This window comes from Mandrillus leucophaeus, unplaced genomic scaffold (genome assembly GCF_000951045.1).
Source record: "Mandrillus leucophaeus isolate KB7577 unplaced genomic scaffold, Mleu.le_1.0 Scaffold110, whole genome shotgun sequence".
NCBI classification, from domain to species: Eukaryota; Metazoa; Chordata; class Mammalia; order Primates; family Cercopithecidae; genus Mandrillus; species Mandrillus leucophaeus.
The window spans coordinates 2,969,663-2,986,744 of NW_012099210.1; the positions used below are offsets into that span (position 1 = coordinate 2,969,663).

General features: G+C 37.4%; 1 protein-coding gene across 4 annotated transcripts in view; it reads right to left on the minus strand.

The window, feature by feature from the left end:
- Positions 1 to 17,082, minus strand: part of PKP4 (plakophilin 4) — a 228,820-nt gene that overhangs the window by 51,376 nt on the left and 160,362 nt on the right. For 2 of the 4 annotated variants that reach the window (XM_011991709.1, XM_011991728.1), the window contains exons 4-6: positions 10,043 to 10,174; positions 9,743 to 9,933; positions 5,733 to 6,282 (exon numbers count right to left, since the gene is read on the minus strand). In XM_011991709.1, the coding sequence (XP_011847099.1) occupies positions 5,733 to 6,282; positions 9,743 to 9,933; positions 10,043 to 10,174 (873 nt within the window). The remainder of the gene's footprint in view (positions 1 to 5,732; positions 6,283 to 9,742; positions 9,934 to 10,042; positions 10,175 to 17,082) is intronic. The other 2 variants (XM_011991719.1, XM_011991737.1) reach the window with 2 other exon arrangements.

Here is a 17,082-nt window from a genome sequence, read left to right on the forward strand (position 1 = left end):
AAAAAAAAAAAAAAAATCAGCCGGGCATGGTAGCGGGCACCTGTAGCCCCAGCTACTCGGGAGGCTGAGGCAGGAGAATGGCGTGAACCTGGGAGGCGGAGCTTGCAGTGAGCCGAGATCCATCACTGCACTCCAGCCTGGGCGACAGAGCGAGACTCCGTCTCAAAAACAAACAAACAAAACACTTTCTCTTGGCAGCAAGATGAAAGTAGATTTTCTAAGAAAAATAACAAAAAATTAAATGATTTGATACACTGAGATTCATCCTCCAATAAGCTATTTTATGACGGTGATCAAATAGAGAATGACCTATTATTATATCATTTTCACTTTAAAAGCTTTATACGAGCAGTGGTTCATGCTGCTCTCTTCCTACCCTGCGGACCTGCCAGTCTCATTTAGTGGACAATCAGCTTCTCTCTGGGTGCAAGGCCCACCATCTCACACCTCTTTGAATCCCAACATCTAACAGAATGCCTACATTATGTACTTGGTAAAGGCTGACGTTTAAAAGCTGTTTTGAAATGTCTGTTAACTCACATATAATTTTTACAGAAAAACACTGGAAATTTTGTGCTATAAGTTTTGTAATATTATCAGTGAACTAATATTATTATAAAATACTATTTATCATTATGTTTTTCCTTTCTTTAAAAAAAAAACAAACCCAAAAAACTGTTGTTTTTATAAGAACTCACATACCAGATTCTTGTTTACCTTCTTTCTAGTATAAAGAAAAAACACAAAGTTAGTAGTACATGAACATTAAATCATTTTAAATATTTTGATTCAAACTGCTAATAACTAATGTTTACACATGGGACTCATGATAAAAAGGTATACTTCAAACCCAAACATTTCATTTTCTTAAAAAGACTGAATGAATATTTTCTATATTATGATGCTCAGAAGGGACTTGCATTATTAGTAAGTAGAGTCTGTCACTTGTAAAAATATCAATTAAGGGTATATCCCAAACATAAGAGAAAGCACAAACATATCTGAAGCCAGTCAGCATATATTTGCTTTTTAAAAAATGGCAAAGCATTAACAAAATAAGTAATTATAAAAAGGTAAGACTGGCCGGGCACGGTGGCTCATGCCTGTAATTCCAGCACTTTGGGAGGCAGAGGCGGGTAGATCTCGAGGTCAGGAGTTCAAGACAAGCCTGGCCAAGGTGGCGAAACCCCGACTCTACTAAAAATACAAAAATTAGCCAGGCATGGTGGCAGGCGCCTGTAATCCCAGCTGAGGTTGGGCAGAGAATTGCTTGAACCTGCGGGGGGCCAAGGCAGAAAATTGCTTGAACCTGGGAGGGGGAGGTTGCAATGAGCCAAGATCGTGCCACTGCACTACAGCCTGGGTGACAGAGTGAGACGTGAGACTCCGTCTCAAAAAAAAAAAAAAGAAAAAAAAAAAAGATTGTTCCCATCCTGTTAGTTCAGTTAATCAAATCACAACTAAAAGCAAATGGACCTGAATATGAGTGCTAATTATATGTTGCTTAGTGAGGAGAGGCAAGAAAGTTAATGCATGCATACAGCTTCTAAACTGAATGATTATTACCTACCCTGGACAGCAATGTGACACGGAAAGAAACTAAATGAATCAATGTGGGTTTTAGCTACTGGTTCCCCTCTTGCTATAATGAAGACCACAGGTTTATACAATCTTATAACTGGGAAATTATCCACCCAAACCTCATTTCAAAACCGAGGAAACAGAGTCCCAAAGGAAATGTGATTCGTCCCCACTGGAGAGCTACTTCCCTGCCGAGCTGGGAGGAAAGCTCACGTCAGTGCTCTGTCATTATACATCCAATACTGGACACAGCTATCCCTCATGGAGCAATGGCATGTGGTGAGGAAAAGTCTGAACTCCACAGAGCCTTCCACAAACACCAGGTTAAAGAGGAAGGTAAGCCCACCAAGAAGGGGGCCATGGAAACCAACTTCAAAGATGACACTATGATTGCTATCGCAAAACTTCCTTTTGAGGATTTCAGCTTTTTAGTCACTGGCCAATTTCTTCTTCTTCTTTTTCTTCTTCTTCTTCTTCTTATTTTATTTTTAGCACAGTCTAGGGGCTAAGCTCTATTTCTTTATGGAGCCCATGAATACCTTAGACAAAAATGCACAGTTTTTGCTAACAGTGACATAAAGCAGAAAGGTGAATGTACCTAGTCCTCAATAACCTTATCATTATGAGGTGCTGTTGTAACACCCAACAGAGCCACAGACACTCACAACTCAGTGCAAGACACTGAGGATCACTGACACTTGGACAGAGCCAAGCTGGGGACTGGATGCTTCTGACATTGGTTGAGTCCTCGTGCTCCCACCACTGCACTGGGATGTGAAATAAGACAAAGCATTCTGCATCACCATTACAATGTTATATTCTCATTCTCTAAGTATCTGGCTGGATTCTTCACTGGAATCCATGCAATCTGAAAGGTTTTGTAAACACTGACTATGATTTCATGAGAAAGGTAATAAAATGAGCTCTTTGCATTTAGAAATATAAAAAGTAACTGGCAGATGTTCACTCACTATAGGATCATTAGTAAATTGGAATTACTATTATGTGATAGACTATAATGGGAAATAAAAGACTTAGAACTTTAGTGGGATGTAGCACTTTCTTGATATTAAGAATCCTTCTGAATAACACAATAATGTCTACTACTATTTTTGTTTACCTGCTCATGTGTTTAAAAACACATGTACACAGTCCTATAGATTAGCATTTTAAAAAATTACAGTAAATAGCCTCTGTAGATTAAGTAAAATGAGTATGTGTAGAGAGCTCACTATAACTTACTATTATGGAAACTGGAATTCAAATAATTATGTTCTATAATTGGTATTAGAAATAATTTTTTCAGGGCTGGGTGTGGTGGCTCACGTCTATAATCCCAGCATTTTGGGAGGCTGAGGCAGGCAGATCACGAGGTCAAGAGATTGGGACCATCCTGGCCAACATGGTGAAACCCCGTCTCCACTAAAAATACAAAAATTAGGTGGGTGTGGTGGCTTGTGCCTTTAGCCCCAGCTACTCGGGAGGATGAGGCAGGAGAATCACTTGACCCGGGAAGTGGAAGTTGCAGTGAGCCGAGAGCAAGCCACTGTACTCCAGCCTGGTGACACAGTGAGACTCTGCCTCCAAAAATAAATAAATTTCATAGGTATTTCCACAGATTAATTTTTAATAACACTACTTCCCCTTCCAAATAATGGAAAACACTGATACGCCACTGCATTATTTATCCAACCAATACCTTCTATTTGTAATTCCACAAACATATTAGTTTAGCTAGTATTATAGTGATTCCATGTAATTCAAAATCTTTATATTTATGGCATTAGAAATAAACATAAATTTATCTTTCAAAGATCGATTCTTTATCTCCTCTAAAGTTTTCTTGACATGCTATGATTATTCTGAAATGAGCATATTAGAGTATATATATATATGTCTGTAGTAGAAGGTAAGTTTGTATCATCATTTAAATTATGATCACCAAATACCCAAGTCCCTGAATTTAGTACAAAACATTGCTTTAGGCTTATCAATTAGCAGGCTATTAATCCTTTGAAATTAAGAACACTTTGCTTCTTGAGAATACTGCAGTATTTCTAGAAAAAAATCACTGAGAGTCTAGGCCTAAAAAATAGACATTATATATATTTCCCCCCCAAAACATAAAGTCTAATTTTACCTGCACTGTCAGAGAAACAGACTGTTTAAACCAGAGGAAATGAGTCCTCTTAGGGTTAAACATGGAGACAATAATTTATATGCTGGCTTCCTTCCTCCAGTCTTCTCTTTACTCTCTTACAAGCAGGGATTTCTGCATAGCTGTTCTATACACCCAGGGAGAATATGGAAGTCCTCAGAACTATGTATTTTCTAAGATTTCCTTGGGAGGTAGAATTTCATAAATGATTCCTACATCATTTTGCTGCATACTTTTCAGAGGCATTGCAAAAAATATCTAAGCCAAACATACTTCTTGGATGGATGAATGAATAAGAGGTGGTTTCTCCACTAAGAATTTCTCTGAGCTCAAAAATCAAGTTCAATATAAATTCTCCAGGCAAAATTATTCAATCAGAAAAATCTCAAAAGGCTTAAACTTTCCTAGAAGCCATAAAAAGATACTAATTTTACTATGTAAAAATGTTAAACAGTTTTGTAAATTAAAACTAAAATGAAATAAAAAGACAAGCGACAAAATGGAAAAAATACTTGAGAAGCATATTATGAGGTGCTAACTTATCTCTAGCAAAAAAAAGCTTTCACAAATTATAAAAATAGACAAAAGACTTGAACTTATAGTTTAACAAAACAAAATAAAGCTGTTGATGAACGTATGAAATCTTCAACCTCAGTCATAACTCAATAAAAGCCCTTTAAAAAAATGAGGTACAGCTTTTTACCTATCAGATTGGCAAAGATGAAAAACTTGGAATATGCAGCACTAGTGCAGTGTAGACAAGGTATAGAGAAACAGGCACTCAAACTACTGGCAGAAACATAAATCTGTGTGTAACCTTCTTAGAAGGCAATTCTAAGTAATATCTCTCAAAGTAAAAATACACACATATTTTGATGCAGCAATTCTACTGGATCCCAGTTACCCTAGTACTTATGTGAAATATGCAGGTAGAACAATGTATACTATACTATATCATCTCTAATAGCTAAACATAACAAACAACCTAAATGTCCATTAGTAGGAAAATGACAAATAAATTGATATTATCTATAAAAAATGAGTCCCATGCATCTATTAAGAATGAGGTAGAGCTCTTAAGACACAGTAAGTGAAAAGAACAAAGTATAGGAGATCTATATGACAGAATTCCATCAGCAGAACACACAATGTGTGTGCAGATTTGCATGGACTGTGTGTATCTGTAAATGCAAAGAAACATTCTGAAAGTCACATCAACTGTGATGGGACTGGGTGAGGCTAAAAGGTTTTCACTCATTTCAGTATTTTCCGGTATAGTTTTAATTTTTACCATTCGGTATATGTTACTTTTAAAATATAATTTAAAACACTACAGTTAAATTGCATTTTACTTAAAATAACCAAATCTTTACATCATGTGGGAAACCCTCCATGAAAAACCCTGAAGTTGGAACAGCTGTATTAGGGGTCCGGTGTCTTACTGCTTTAATAGGAGTGGCATGTAAAGGTAATTTATAAGTGCTTTGTGCACTTTCCATTAAAATGCCAAAGTCAAGTAGGCGATAAAATTCATATTCTAGTCTATACTACCGAAGTATTTCTAAAGAAAAAATTTAAATATTTAAACAGATATTCTGATACCACCTTTTAACATAACTCTAGGGTATGTTTAGGGGTAGGCCTGGCTGGTAAAAAATATTTCATTAAAAAAAAGTTAGTCAACTGCTTAGAATTCCAACTAATACTTCTGAAATGCAAAAAAATGTACATTTTAAACCCTAATATTTTGAGGGGGAACTATTACAAAAGAGTTGTATCCATTGCAAAATGATTCTATTGATATAAATGTATATAATTTCATGTATTAAGAATTACAGAGCCTGAAAGACAAGTTAACCTTAAGTTCATAGTTTAAATTCTGAGATTAAAAACATGAATGAGCCCTTTCCACCTTTTCATTCTTTGTTTCAGCTTTAGTTACACAGAAGATTTCCTCACTGGGTTTTATGTAGCACTGTCACCTTGTACGCACCTGTCAGGCTGTCTGGCCTGGGTGGAACCATCCTCTCATAAATGTCATACTGCTGCTGTCCGAATTGCTCCATGTCATGAACAGTCCTTTGCAGTGAAGGTCCCAGATGCTGTGGTACGGCGGTCATCCCTGAGCGTTTGGGGGACGACGACCCCACCTGGCCTTGGGATGGGGAAGCTACTCGAGTCTGTGCATCCGTCAGGGTCAGTGGGGACCCCACTCTGGCGGTGGTTTGGTATTGAGGGGTTGGTCCGTTGGGATTGGAGGTCTGCCGGGAGGTGACTGACCCAATCCGCCGTATAGCTGTTGGGGAGGCGGGTCTCTGTGAGTACGGAGAGGCTGCCCGCACAGCAGGTAATGTGGTGGAGGAATATGCACTGGGGTTCAGAGGTCGGGGGTCGGTCACTGACGGAGAGCCAAATCCACTACCCAGAGAAGTTCTCAGTGACCCCCTTGAAGGAGACACGCCTGTGCTGATAACATAAGAAGGAGACTGTGCTCTAGATGGAACTGAACTAACTCTTCTCATGGCCCGATTGGCTACTGATGGCTGATGAAAGGGGGGAAAAAAGAGAATGGGTTTATCCAGGGTTTTGTGTTCATTGCCATTACAAAAGAAATACACATAGCTCACTACAGAACGTGAATCCACTATTTATTTTAGGCGTCTAAGTTTCTTTTCCTTTTTACGCTTTGAGCCAGACATTAATTTTTCCTCATGGTGCTTCAGTTGTTTTACATTTTTTTTTTTTTTTGGTGGTTTAAACCAAATGCTAAAATTAACCCGTAAAAAGAGATCTGAAGACATTTAATACTCCTTTTTATCTTTACATTTTTAACTATTGCCCATGCGTTGTTCACAGCACATAAAATGTTTTATTCTAAGTGTTACAAGTAATTCATGAGCGTGAAGGGGCACCGGAACAATGTACTTACTTCACTCCCTGTGAGGCAAAGTTTGGCCAAGGCAATACATTTATGTAAAACAAAAATTTGAATATAATTTGAATATATCAGTCTAAATGTAGCTAGTGGAATATTTATCATTGTTTTTCTTTATGGGTTGGTCCCATTAACAAAAGGAACATGTTCTTTCATTGTGGAATAAATGAACATTTGGATCAAGTGTGGGTCTGGCGCTCTCCACTGTGAATTTACTTCGGGGAACAGCTTGGCTACATAGGTGCTCTAGGCAAATTTGCTGATTTCTTTAGATCAAGCATAGCTTCTCCTCACTTTAGCCATTTCTTTTTACCTCTTCCAATCTATGAGTTCTTAGCTTTAGTTGGTGGATTTAAAGAGATGTGAAAAAAAAAAGGCACCCCCAAATCTATTCCAGCAGGAGGAATGGTCAAAGCCTCTGTTGGGTTCTTGGCCTAGCCAGCTGGAAAAGACTAGGTTGGAAAATGAACATTTCTGCCATGGCTGATCCTACTATGAATCTGTTGATTCCTGCAATTACAGCAGGTGCTGGACACTGTTTTTGATGCTGTGCAACAATAAAAAGGAATGGTTGGGCTGGAGAAGGGGCCCAAGGGCAACAGGTATGGGAAAAAGGAGAGCCAACTGAGAAATAAAAACAGACATTAGGGCTCCAGGTTAGAAGCTCAGGACCAGGCTGCTCTGTTACCTCCGTAGTGGTTGCTAGAGTCTAGTCATCACTTTTAGGATGACAATCCACAACCACTTTTAGTTCGGGAAGTAAGGAAAGAAGTGGGGATCAGACGAGGGCTTGTATACCCTTAGAGGTCATACGAGGATGTCTGCTCTGCCTCCAGGCGTCGAATGCAACTGGGCTGGCTGAAACACTTGCAGTAAGACCTCACCGTGTGCTCAAGTTCAACAATTTTGGGAAGGCAATAAGCAGTGGAGAAGACATGGGGAGGAAAGAGGATGGTAAACAAACAACAAGGCAAAGAAGATGGGGTTTAAAAATCAGTAGATAGCTAGAAAGTTAACAAGCATGATTGGGGTTGGGTGTGGTGGCTGACCCCTGTAATCCCAACACATTGGGAGACTGAGGAGGGAGGATTGCTTGAGGCCAGGAGTTCAACACCAGCCAGGGCAACATAGTGAGGCCCAGCCTCTACAAAAAACAAACAAATTAGCTGGGCATGGTGGCATGTTCCTGCAGTCTTAGCTACTCCAGGAGGCTGAGTCAGAAAGACTGCTTGAGCCCAGGGAATTGAGACTATAGTGAGCTATGATTGTGCCATATTGCACTCCAGCCTGGGTGACAGAGTGAGACCTTGTCTCTATCAATTAAGGAAAAAAAAAAAGCATGATTGGGTGGTAATAGTGCTAACAAAATGCAAAGAGAATCCCACATGACTTGCAACTACCAAAATGAAGTGATAGTTGGTCCAGACAACTAGGAAATGTGTTGCCTAGACTACATGCAAATTAAGTCTCAGATGCCCCCTTGCAAACAATTCTTTAGCTCTAGTGAGAAAATCAACTTACTCTTAAAGAAAGGAGTGTTTACATGACCACTACTAAGGGCAATAAAATTTATATAGATACACTACTTTTGAAAAGTGTGATTTCAGACCCGCTGACATAGAAATTCACCTAAGCAGATGAACTCCCATTAGCATTTAGTCCAGAGCTTCTCAAATTTTTCCACCAAAGCATCCCCAACAGCAAAGGAGTAAATGTATAATCTGAGGACCGGGGGTGCAGCCTGCAGTCGCTTGCCACATGCACAAGATTTCCCATTTTAGCTTGAAAAATTCATGTGCTATATTTGTGTTTAATACAAACATGTTTTAAATGACTTTGAAATTTCTCCTGAATTGCTCAGCAAAAGTGACAAAGTTGTATTATGTATCTCTGTGGGCACTGGGAACTGTGACCCACTGCTGTGTACCTGTAGAGCTTCCTGTATTGCAGTAGAAGCAGCACAGTGTCCTCCTAACTTATTTGATTATCTTGCTACTTTTCACCTCCAAAGCAAGCACTGGGGATTTTGGGGTACTAGCACAGATAGTTATCCTCACTGGTTACCACCATGCAGGACTCCTATTGCCTCTCTGAATCCTGGGACATGTTGGTGGACTGATGTGAATACAGTGGTAAAGAGAAAGGAGCTAAAGAGTTTTTAGAAATACACATGCAATATATATTTTTTGCTATCAAGTTAGAGAACCCTCACTTAACAGAATGGATATGTTTCTATACAATACCTTTCTTTAAGCAGGAATATCTCTATTCTAGTAAAAGAAAAGAAATGTACTTTTAGAGAATAATTCCAGTGATGATGGTAATAGTCTTTGGTTAGAATGGGCAAATCCCATTTTATGTAGGTGTGGGAATAGCACCCTGCCCTCTGGAGCTTTATAGAGCATATTTTAGCCCCAGTATTTTTAGGAACTCATAACCACTCAGGGACCAAAACATTCCATCCAACCCTCTTATATTCCCCTTAGACTCTTCTCCTCATACCAAACTTGTTGTTTCCAGAAGAATTACTCTACTGTGTCCAGGAACTAATCAGAATTCATCAGTGGGAGCTAACTCATAGAAACAAATACATTTAACATTGTATCTCAAATACAATAAAATGATTTTACTATTTTATCCATTCTACAAAAATTATACATATTGATTTCTAATAAGAAATACCTATAACAGATCTTCAACTAGGAGGGTATTTCTTTTTTTTTTCTTTTTTTCTTCTTGGTTTTGAGACGGAGTCTCGCTCTGTCGCCCAGGCTGGAGTGCAGTGGTGCGATCTCGGCTCACTGCAACCTCCGCCTCCCGGGCTCAAGTGATTCTCCTGCCTCAGCCTCCCGAATAGCTGAGATTACAGGCGCCCGCCACCACGCCCGGCTCATTTTTGTATTTTTAGTAGAGATGGGGTTTCACCATGTTGGTCAGACTGGTCTTGAACTCCTGACCTCAGGTGATCCACCCGCCTCGGCCTCCCAAAATGCAGGGATTACAGGCGTGAGCCACTGCGCCCGGCCGCAGGGTATTTCTTTGCAGAGATCTTGATGTGTTCAGCTTACCTGAACCAGTGTTTGTCCTTCAGCTCTTGAATTCCTCACCACATGGTTGTTAGTTGATCCTATGAATGAATGCTGCTGTCTGCTGTCTGCCTTGCTCACGTTCTGGCTGTTGTGGAAACTCCCTGCTTCCTGGTATCCACTGTCAGAATAAGAATTCATTTGTGTTGAACTTCTTGAGTTACCCAATGATCCTGTGAGAATGAAACCAAGAAATATCTTTATTATACACACTTCTGACACTCGCTTTCAAGAATAAAATCTTAAAAGCAAATCCAATACTTAAAAGATAACACAACAGACCCTCACTTTCATGAAGAGATGTCTGTTCTGGTGAATAGAGGGTTCCTTGTTCTGGCTCTGTCCTGATGAGATAGTTGTTGGGATGGACAGCGTCAGAAACTTTAGGTTTGCTTACACCAGTATTTGGCACATCTGTAAGAAGAAAAGTTTAAACAGCTAAACATAGTAATATTACATAAAAGCTTGCTAAAAAAGGTTCAAATATTTGTCAATAGCATCTTAGAATCTATATGCTAATACAAGGCTGTATTTTCAGATTACACAGCACATTTGACTCTTAACTATATGAATGTGTTCCATAAACTTATACTTCATTAATATATTTTGCTGAATTTCATAAATGTTGTTTGTTATAAGTCTCAATATTAAGTCAAAATCTGAAAACTGATCCTGTTCCCCTTGGAAAACTGACCTCTCAGACACCTTCCTCCAAGGGATTAAAAGACTGAGAATGGAGACCAAGTATTTTAAGAAGGGTCCTCCATCTTATGAACAATTAAAAATGAAAAATTACACAACGTTCATATTATTGAGCTTGGTGATGAAGCCTCTGAAGGTAGAGCACATTTTATGTTATATTTCATGTCACCTACAGTCAAAGGAACTCTATACAAAGTTTTAGAATTGCCAAGGAATGAAAACTTTCTTGTTCATCTGCTTATTTTATTCCTTTAGTCTTTTTTAAAGGAATATGGGCAAGTCTAACCTAATCATTGTTTCTTCCAGCCAAACCCATCTCTTCCATTATCTCCTTTAATTTAACAGTACCATTTGCCATCTTGAACTTGAAAAAAACAAACCCCATTCAAACTTCTGTTTTTTATGCTGTAAACTTAGGTGGTATAGATCATGCTGCCTCTTCCCAGTTTAATTCCCGTATGTCCTTCTTTCTCTAATATCTTCAAAATATATTTTTCTATTTTCCAATGGACTTCAATACAAGCCATTTCTTCCTCGCATTTAACCCTTATATTAACAAACTTTTTTTCAGAAATGCTGCTTCACTCTCACTTCAAAGATTTTAATTAATTTAATTTAATTCTTATCACATTCGGAGTTTAACATACAATCCTAAAGATTTAAATATCTACCTCCTTTTCTCCCTCCCTTTCTCCCTCTGGGTACTACTACACACCAGGCCCTATGCAGTTATGAGAGAAGATATGGGGGTGTGTGTGTGTGTGTGTGTGTGTGTGTGTGTGTGTCTAGGGGAATGGAACTTAGGAAAATTTTCCTCAAGGAAGTAACATCTAAGTAGCATCCATTTACCACAGGAGGCCAGCTTTCCCTTTCTGTATCGCACTTATCACCATCTCTCCCCACTAGAATATAAGCTGCACAAGGGCAGACAGACTTTTATCTGGTTTGTTATATCCTCAGTGTCTAGGATGGTGCAGAGTACTCAGTAGGTGCTCAGTAAATATTTGCTGAACAAGCAAACTCCTAGTAAGAGCAGCAGCTTCCTTTTACTGAGTGCTGACTCATGCCTGGCATTGCACTGTGGCTTTACCTTACTGTGTTCAATGAAGTTTGGCTATATAAAGCAAAGTAAAATTTTTAGGGACTGTTGATTAAGCTGCTTTAGAAGGTGAATACAAGGTTTAAGGGAGAAGTGGGAAATCCCAGTGCATTATAAACCTTTAACTTGATGTCAGATTCAATTCAAGATTTTGTTTCCTAGCCTCTGGAAAGATTAGCTGACATTCTTAGTATAGGTTTTTAACGACCTGCCTCCTGCTATATTATTTGACAGAATGCTTCTATGTGGTAGAATTCTGTGACAGTTCTGATTGCTTAAGTTTGGAATTTCAGCAAAGATTAAAGATTGTATATGGTTTCCCTGGTACACGTTGAAACATGAGCTGAGTCACTGTCAGGCTGACAATACCATAAAGTGCTCTGTTTCATTTGTACAGCTTCTATCATGAGTTTCCAGAGTTCTAAACATTCTTATACAGTAATTCTCAAAGGAGTTTTGCTAAGGATTAAGTAAAATGCTAAGGAATTGGAATAGCTGGGAATAGCTGCACAGGTGCTGGCCTGAAATCAGAGCTATGCAGCAATCAACCTTTGTTCCATCAGGAATGGAACCCTGGGAAAGCAAATATGAACTAGCAACAAACTACAGATAAAAAGTACCACTGTGGTAGCCTCAAGGCTTCACATACATGGAAAAATGTACTGTCTTGGAAAAAAAAGATGTTCAGATAGTTCTCAGCGTTAGTTAAATGTAAGGTAAAATCTGGGACACTAATATTTTAAAGCTTTTGGTTTAGAAACACTAGGTAGCATGTAGTGTCAGGGTCTCAACATTTTTCACCATGGAAACCAAAACCATTAGAATTTTATGTAAGCTGCCCACCCACTGTTTAAAGAAAGCTATTCAGAGCTTAAAAAAAAAAAAAACGAAAAAGAGGAACATATACCCTAAAAACTGTAGCTCAGCAATTGTGTCTTTCCACTCAATGAAACATATTCTCAGAAACCATGTAACAATCTTGCTCATTTAAACTCTTCCTTATGAGAAGCTATTTAAAATAAATAACCTCAGAGAAAGCACGAATCATGAGATATGTGATTCCATACTGGTTGCCCTAATAAAACTTCACGAAATTAGTATCTTAAACAATACAAAATTATTCCAAAAGTTAATATAAGAGCCATATTGCTTTTAAATATTATGACCTGACTCTGTTTCATATATTTTTTAATGCACCACCCTAGAAAACAGAATATAGAAAAGGACACTGAGATGCTAACTAGAACACTAAAATACAAAATTCTCAGGTGCCCAGAATCCAATTTGAAAATCTAAGGAACTGGGTTTAAAGGACAGGACTTAGGTTTTGTGACCTATCTTTAAGTAAATATAAAAGTAAGAGTTAATAAAAGATTTATTTAATATGAACTATAAAGCAATCAACTTCTATACTATAAATAAGGTCTTCAGTTATTTTTTCTTTTTCTTTTTTTTTTTTTTTTGAGACGGAGTCTCTGTCACACAGGCTGGAATGCAGTGGCACGATCTTGGCTTACTGTAACCTCTGGGCTCAAGTGATTCTCATGCCTCAGCCTCTTGAGTAGCTGGGATTACGGGTGTGTTCTACCATGCCCAGCTAATTTCTGTATTTTTAGTAAAGACGGGGTTTCACTATGTTGGCCATGCTGGTCTCAAGCTCCTGACCCTAAGTGATCTGCCCATCTTGGCCTCCCAAAGTGCTGGGATTACAGGCATGAGCCACTGTGCTCGGCCATCCAGTTATTTTTCTGTTTCCTTAGCAGAGCCTAACAATAATGAAGAATAGCTGCAGAGATCAAAGTATCCTGAAATCTATTCTGATTTATGAAAAGAAATTTAAATGGTTTTCAAAATAGTGTTACTATTTTGTTTCTTCGAAAACTTGTAATCCACAAATTATCTATATACATGCACAAACCTATGTATGCACAGACATCATATCTCAGGTAAACAGAAAACACATCTTCTAATTTTACTGGATAAAGTATTCCTCACTGTAGTATGGTAGGGTTCACATTTACCAATTATGTATTATTTAAACAATCTTACTTTAAGATGAATGAATTTTAAAAACCTCTGCTATGTGGAATGAAAGATGTGAGTCAAATTCACTAGAGAAACACAGAGGCATATAGTATGCAGTTAACCATTTCATGATGAATGCTGTAACCTATAATTAAATAGTTGGCATATTACAATTTAGCACAATCAGAATAAGAAATCAAGAGACATTTTTATAAGTAAAAATGGCAAACAGCATGTGAATGTTACTTCTTTAATCAGTGTACTGAAGAACATGTGTTGCTTAAAAAAAAAAAAAAAATCACAAACATGTTTTCTGGGACACCAGAAATATACTATGGGGAACTTTCAAACATCAGATTAGCATCTTCGAAGAAAATGTATATCTAAAGACAGAGAAATTGAACAAGCTTCAAGGTAGAATGAAATCTCCATTTGTGCCAAAGACTGCAAAATTATTGGAATCATGGGCCTTCTTGTCTATTACATTTCATTTGAGTGCTCTAATATTTAAAAATATGTAATTAGAAAAAGTGTTATGGTGCATCTATAAAAAATACTAGTGGGTAAGGGACAATAACACTGTAGGGCTATGAAAATCTGGTATATCATCCACCTCATTAAGCTCATGGTAAAAGATGGAATACAAAGTGAGATATTTTATCTTTTTTATAATGTACATCCCCAAATATACAGAGTGTGTATGAAGATATGCTTAGTAAAAGAGTCTAAGGCCTCTCTAATGAACCTGAAATTATTAAAATGGTTCTGCTTTGTTAATCTATGTCTTGCTGTATGAAAGGAGGAAGGTCTGTAGTGTGTGTAAAATCACCATGGAAACAGGAACTGAGAGATCAGTAAGGAGATTTGTAGTATAGACAACCCTGTGACTAGTCTTTCATAGTCCAGCACACTGGAACCTCATGATAGGTTCTCCTTGAGTCTGTTCTGAGTTGCTGTGGTATTTAGGGGTTTGCCCTTACATAAAGAATGTGTAGTGTGAGTTCCGGCAGGACTCTTGGGACGGCAATAGCACCCGATGTTAAGGCAGATGATACTCTACTTGATGGTTTCTTCCAACTCTCTGGCCTGTGAGCTGAGGTTAGGCTGTCATACGCAGAGGGGCAACATTTTGTGGAAAAAAAGAGTAGAAAATGCTGTGTTACATGTACTCAACTTCCTGTCTGGTCACGGGGCTCTCCTTTCCTGTAGGATCACAGGCTTACAAGGGAGTCTACTTTCCACAGAGGTGCAGAAATCGTCCAGTGCCTCCTATGGCAAAAAAGTAAAGCCAAATTCTGGAAGAGAACATGGGTGGTGGCAGCAAAAAGATTTCTCCTCTTTATACCTTCTGTGACATACAAGATTTATTTCTATAGCAGGTAAGCTTATCATCAGAGGGAATAAGGCCACTGGGAAACCCTGTTTCAGAGTGAGAAACGTTGTTTCAGGGTGATGGAAACATGAAGCACCAATAGTATTCCTTCCTCCACAGGAGAAAATACAAGTTGACAGATATTTTAAGAATATTACACATACTTGGAGTTTGTTGACTCAAATATAAGCTACTATATACATAAGATATCATTTAAAAGTTGGATTTTAGTGGAAGTAAAGACATAAGGAAAGGCAGAAAGACCATGTTTCTTGAAACTATTTCTGGTCTGGTTCTTGAGTATTTCTAGATTCTTGGGTCTTGTGCATATTTATATTATCTTTTCAATATTAATAAGGCAATGGCTCTAAAAATTTTACCCGTCTAAAAAGTGTTGCATAAAAGGTCTTGGAAAATGGAAACCATTAATGAAGTATCTTCTACTTCACTTTAAACTCTGCTTTAAGTATCAACTAGTCTGCCTTGAAATTCACTGTAAAGCTTGACTGCCTGGATTCAAATCTATAGTATAAGCAAATTTTGTGAATACATAAACTGGTATCATAGTGATTTCCACAATGCCTAAACTAAAAGAGATCTCCCGGTCATATATAAATTCTGTCCAAGAATATAAAACCATTAAAAATAAATTTTACAAAAAATAAACTGAAGAGAAATTTCTACTAACAGTCATATAAAAATGAATGTTAAGTATTTTCCGTCTGGATACTAATTAAAATACAGATGTCACACCTACTATAAAAATTTATACTTTACACCTATAAAAAGAAAACAAGAAAAACAACAAGGAATTAAGAATTATAAATACAAAATGAAATGAACAAGACATAACTTGCCCAATACTGAGTTTAACGGGCTTCATAAATGGCTGAGGGGCTCTGCTTCCTATCAAGGAAAGCTGAAGAAGGGATAAGTAAGGGATCTGTTGTAATGTAAAAAGTCAGCTTATGGAAAATACAACTAAGTGCTCAAAAATCACCCTACAATATTTTTCAAAGACACTTTTTATTCTCTTTGGGAAAAAAAAAGTTACCAAATATAGAAATGGGAATATCTGTCAGTGGGAGATACAAAGTAAGATTCCTTTTGTTAAAAACCAAAAAAGCCTTCTTAAAAACACAAACCTATAAAGGATGATATTCACTATCAAAAAGAAAGAAACGATTCTTTTGAAATAAGATCTCCTATATTTTTCCACTAGTTATCTTTTTTCCTTTGGTAAAATATACTAAGATAAAGCCACATGCAGACTAACTTTGTCATAAGAATGAAACGTGAAATTACAGAGGGTGACTTTCAGATGTGTCCCAAAGCAACAGTTATAAATTGAGGAACGAAGGCTCTGTGTTTTGAGGAGGTAGTAATAGAAAAAGAAGGGTTTTCAGACTTGACAATTTCTATTTTATTTCAGATAGTTAGTAGCACATTTCTTCACATATCACTAAAAGCACGAGGCAGTTTAAATATTTGGCATGTTTATATCAAACATGAAATATTAAAGGCTAAAACTGGATACTTGATTTTCATATAATGTGCTTTTGGGGATCTGTTCATATATTATGTGTAAGTTTGCTAAGGCAAAATCTAATACTCTTATTTGGTGGTGGCCCATGACAAACATATTGAGACATCTATGGTTCTAAACTTGAAAGGCTGATCTTCTGTATAATATAGGTAATTTGTTCAATAAAAATTCATTTCACAAAATCCCAAATATGTGGAAACTACGAATTAAATAATATGCACTGGCTGGGAAACTCATGCATCCATTTCATAGTTGGTTTCTTCATACCATTTATGTCAGGGCTGACCTTCAGAATACGGTCAAAATTTTGCTGGCTTTACCATGTCACTCCAGCACACCATTTTAAACCTCATATTTCAGAACTTTTGTTTAAAGCATTTGTATTTAATTTTTTAAAGTTTTAAACATATATAAAGGTAGAAAGAAAAAGTATAATGTATTCCAGGTTTAACAGTTATCAGCATTATGCATACTTTTTTTCCATTATCTTTTTCCTTTGTTATATAATTTCAAAACAAATCTCTCACATTGGATTATTTCAACGCTAAAAATTTCCGTTTGTATCTCTAAAAAATAAG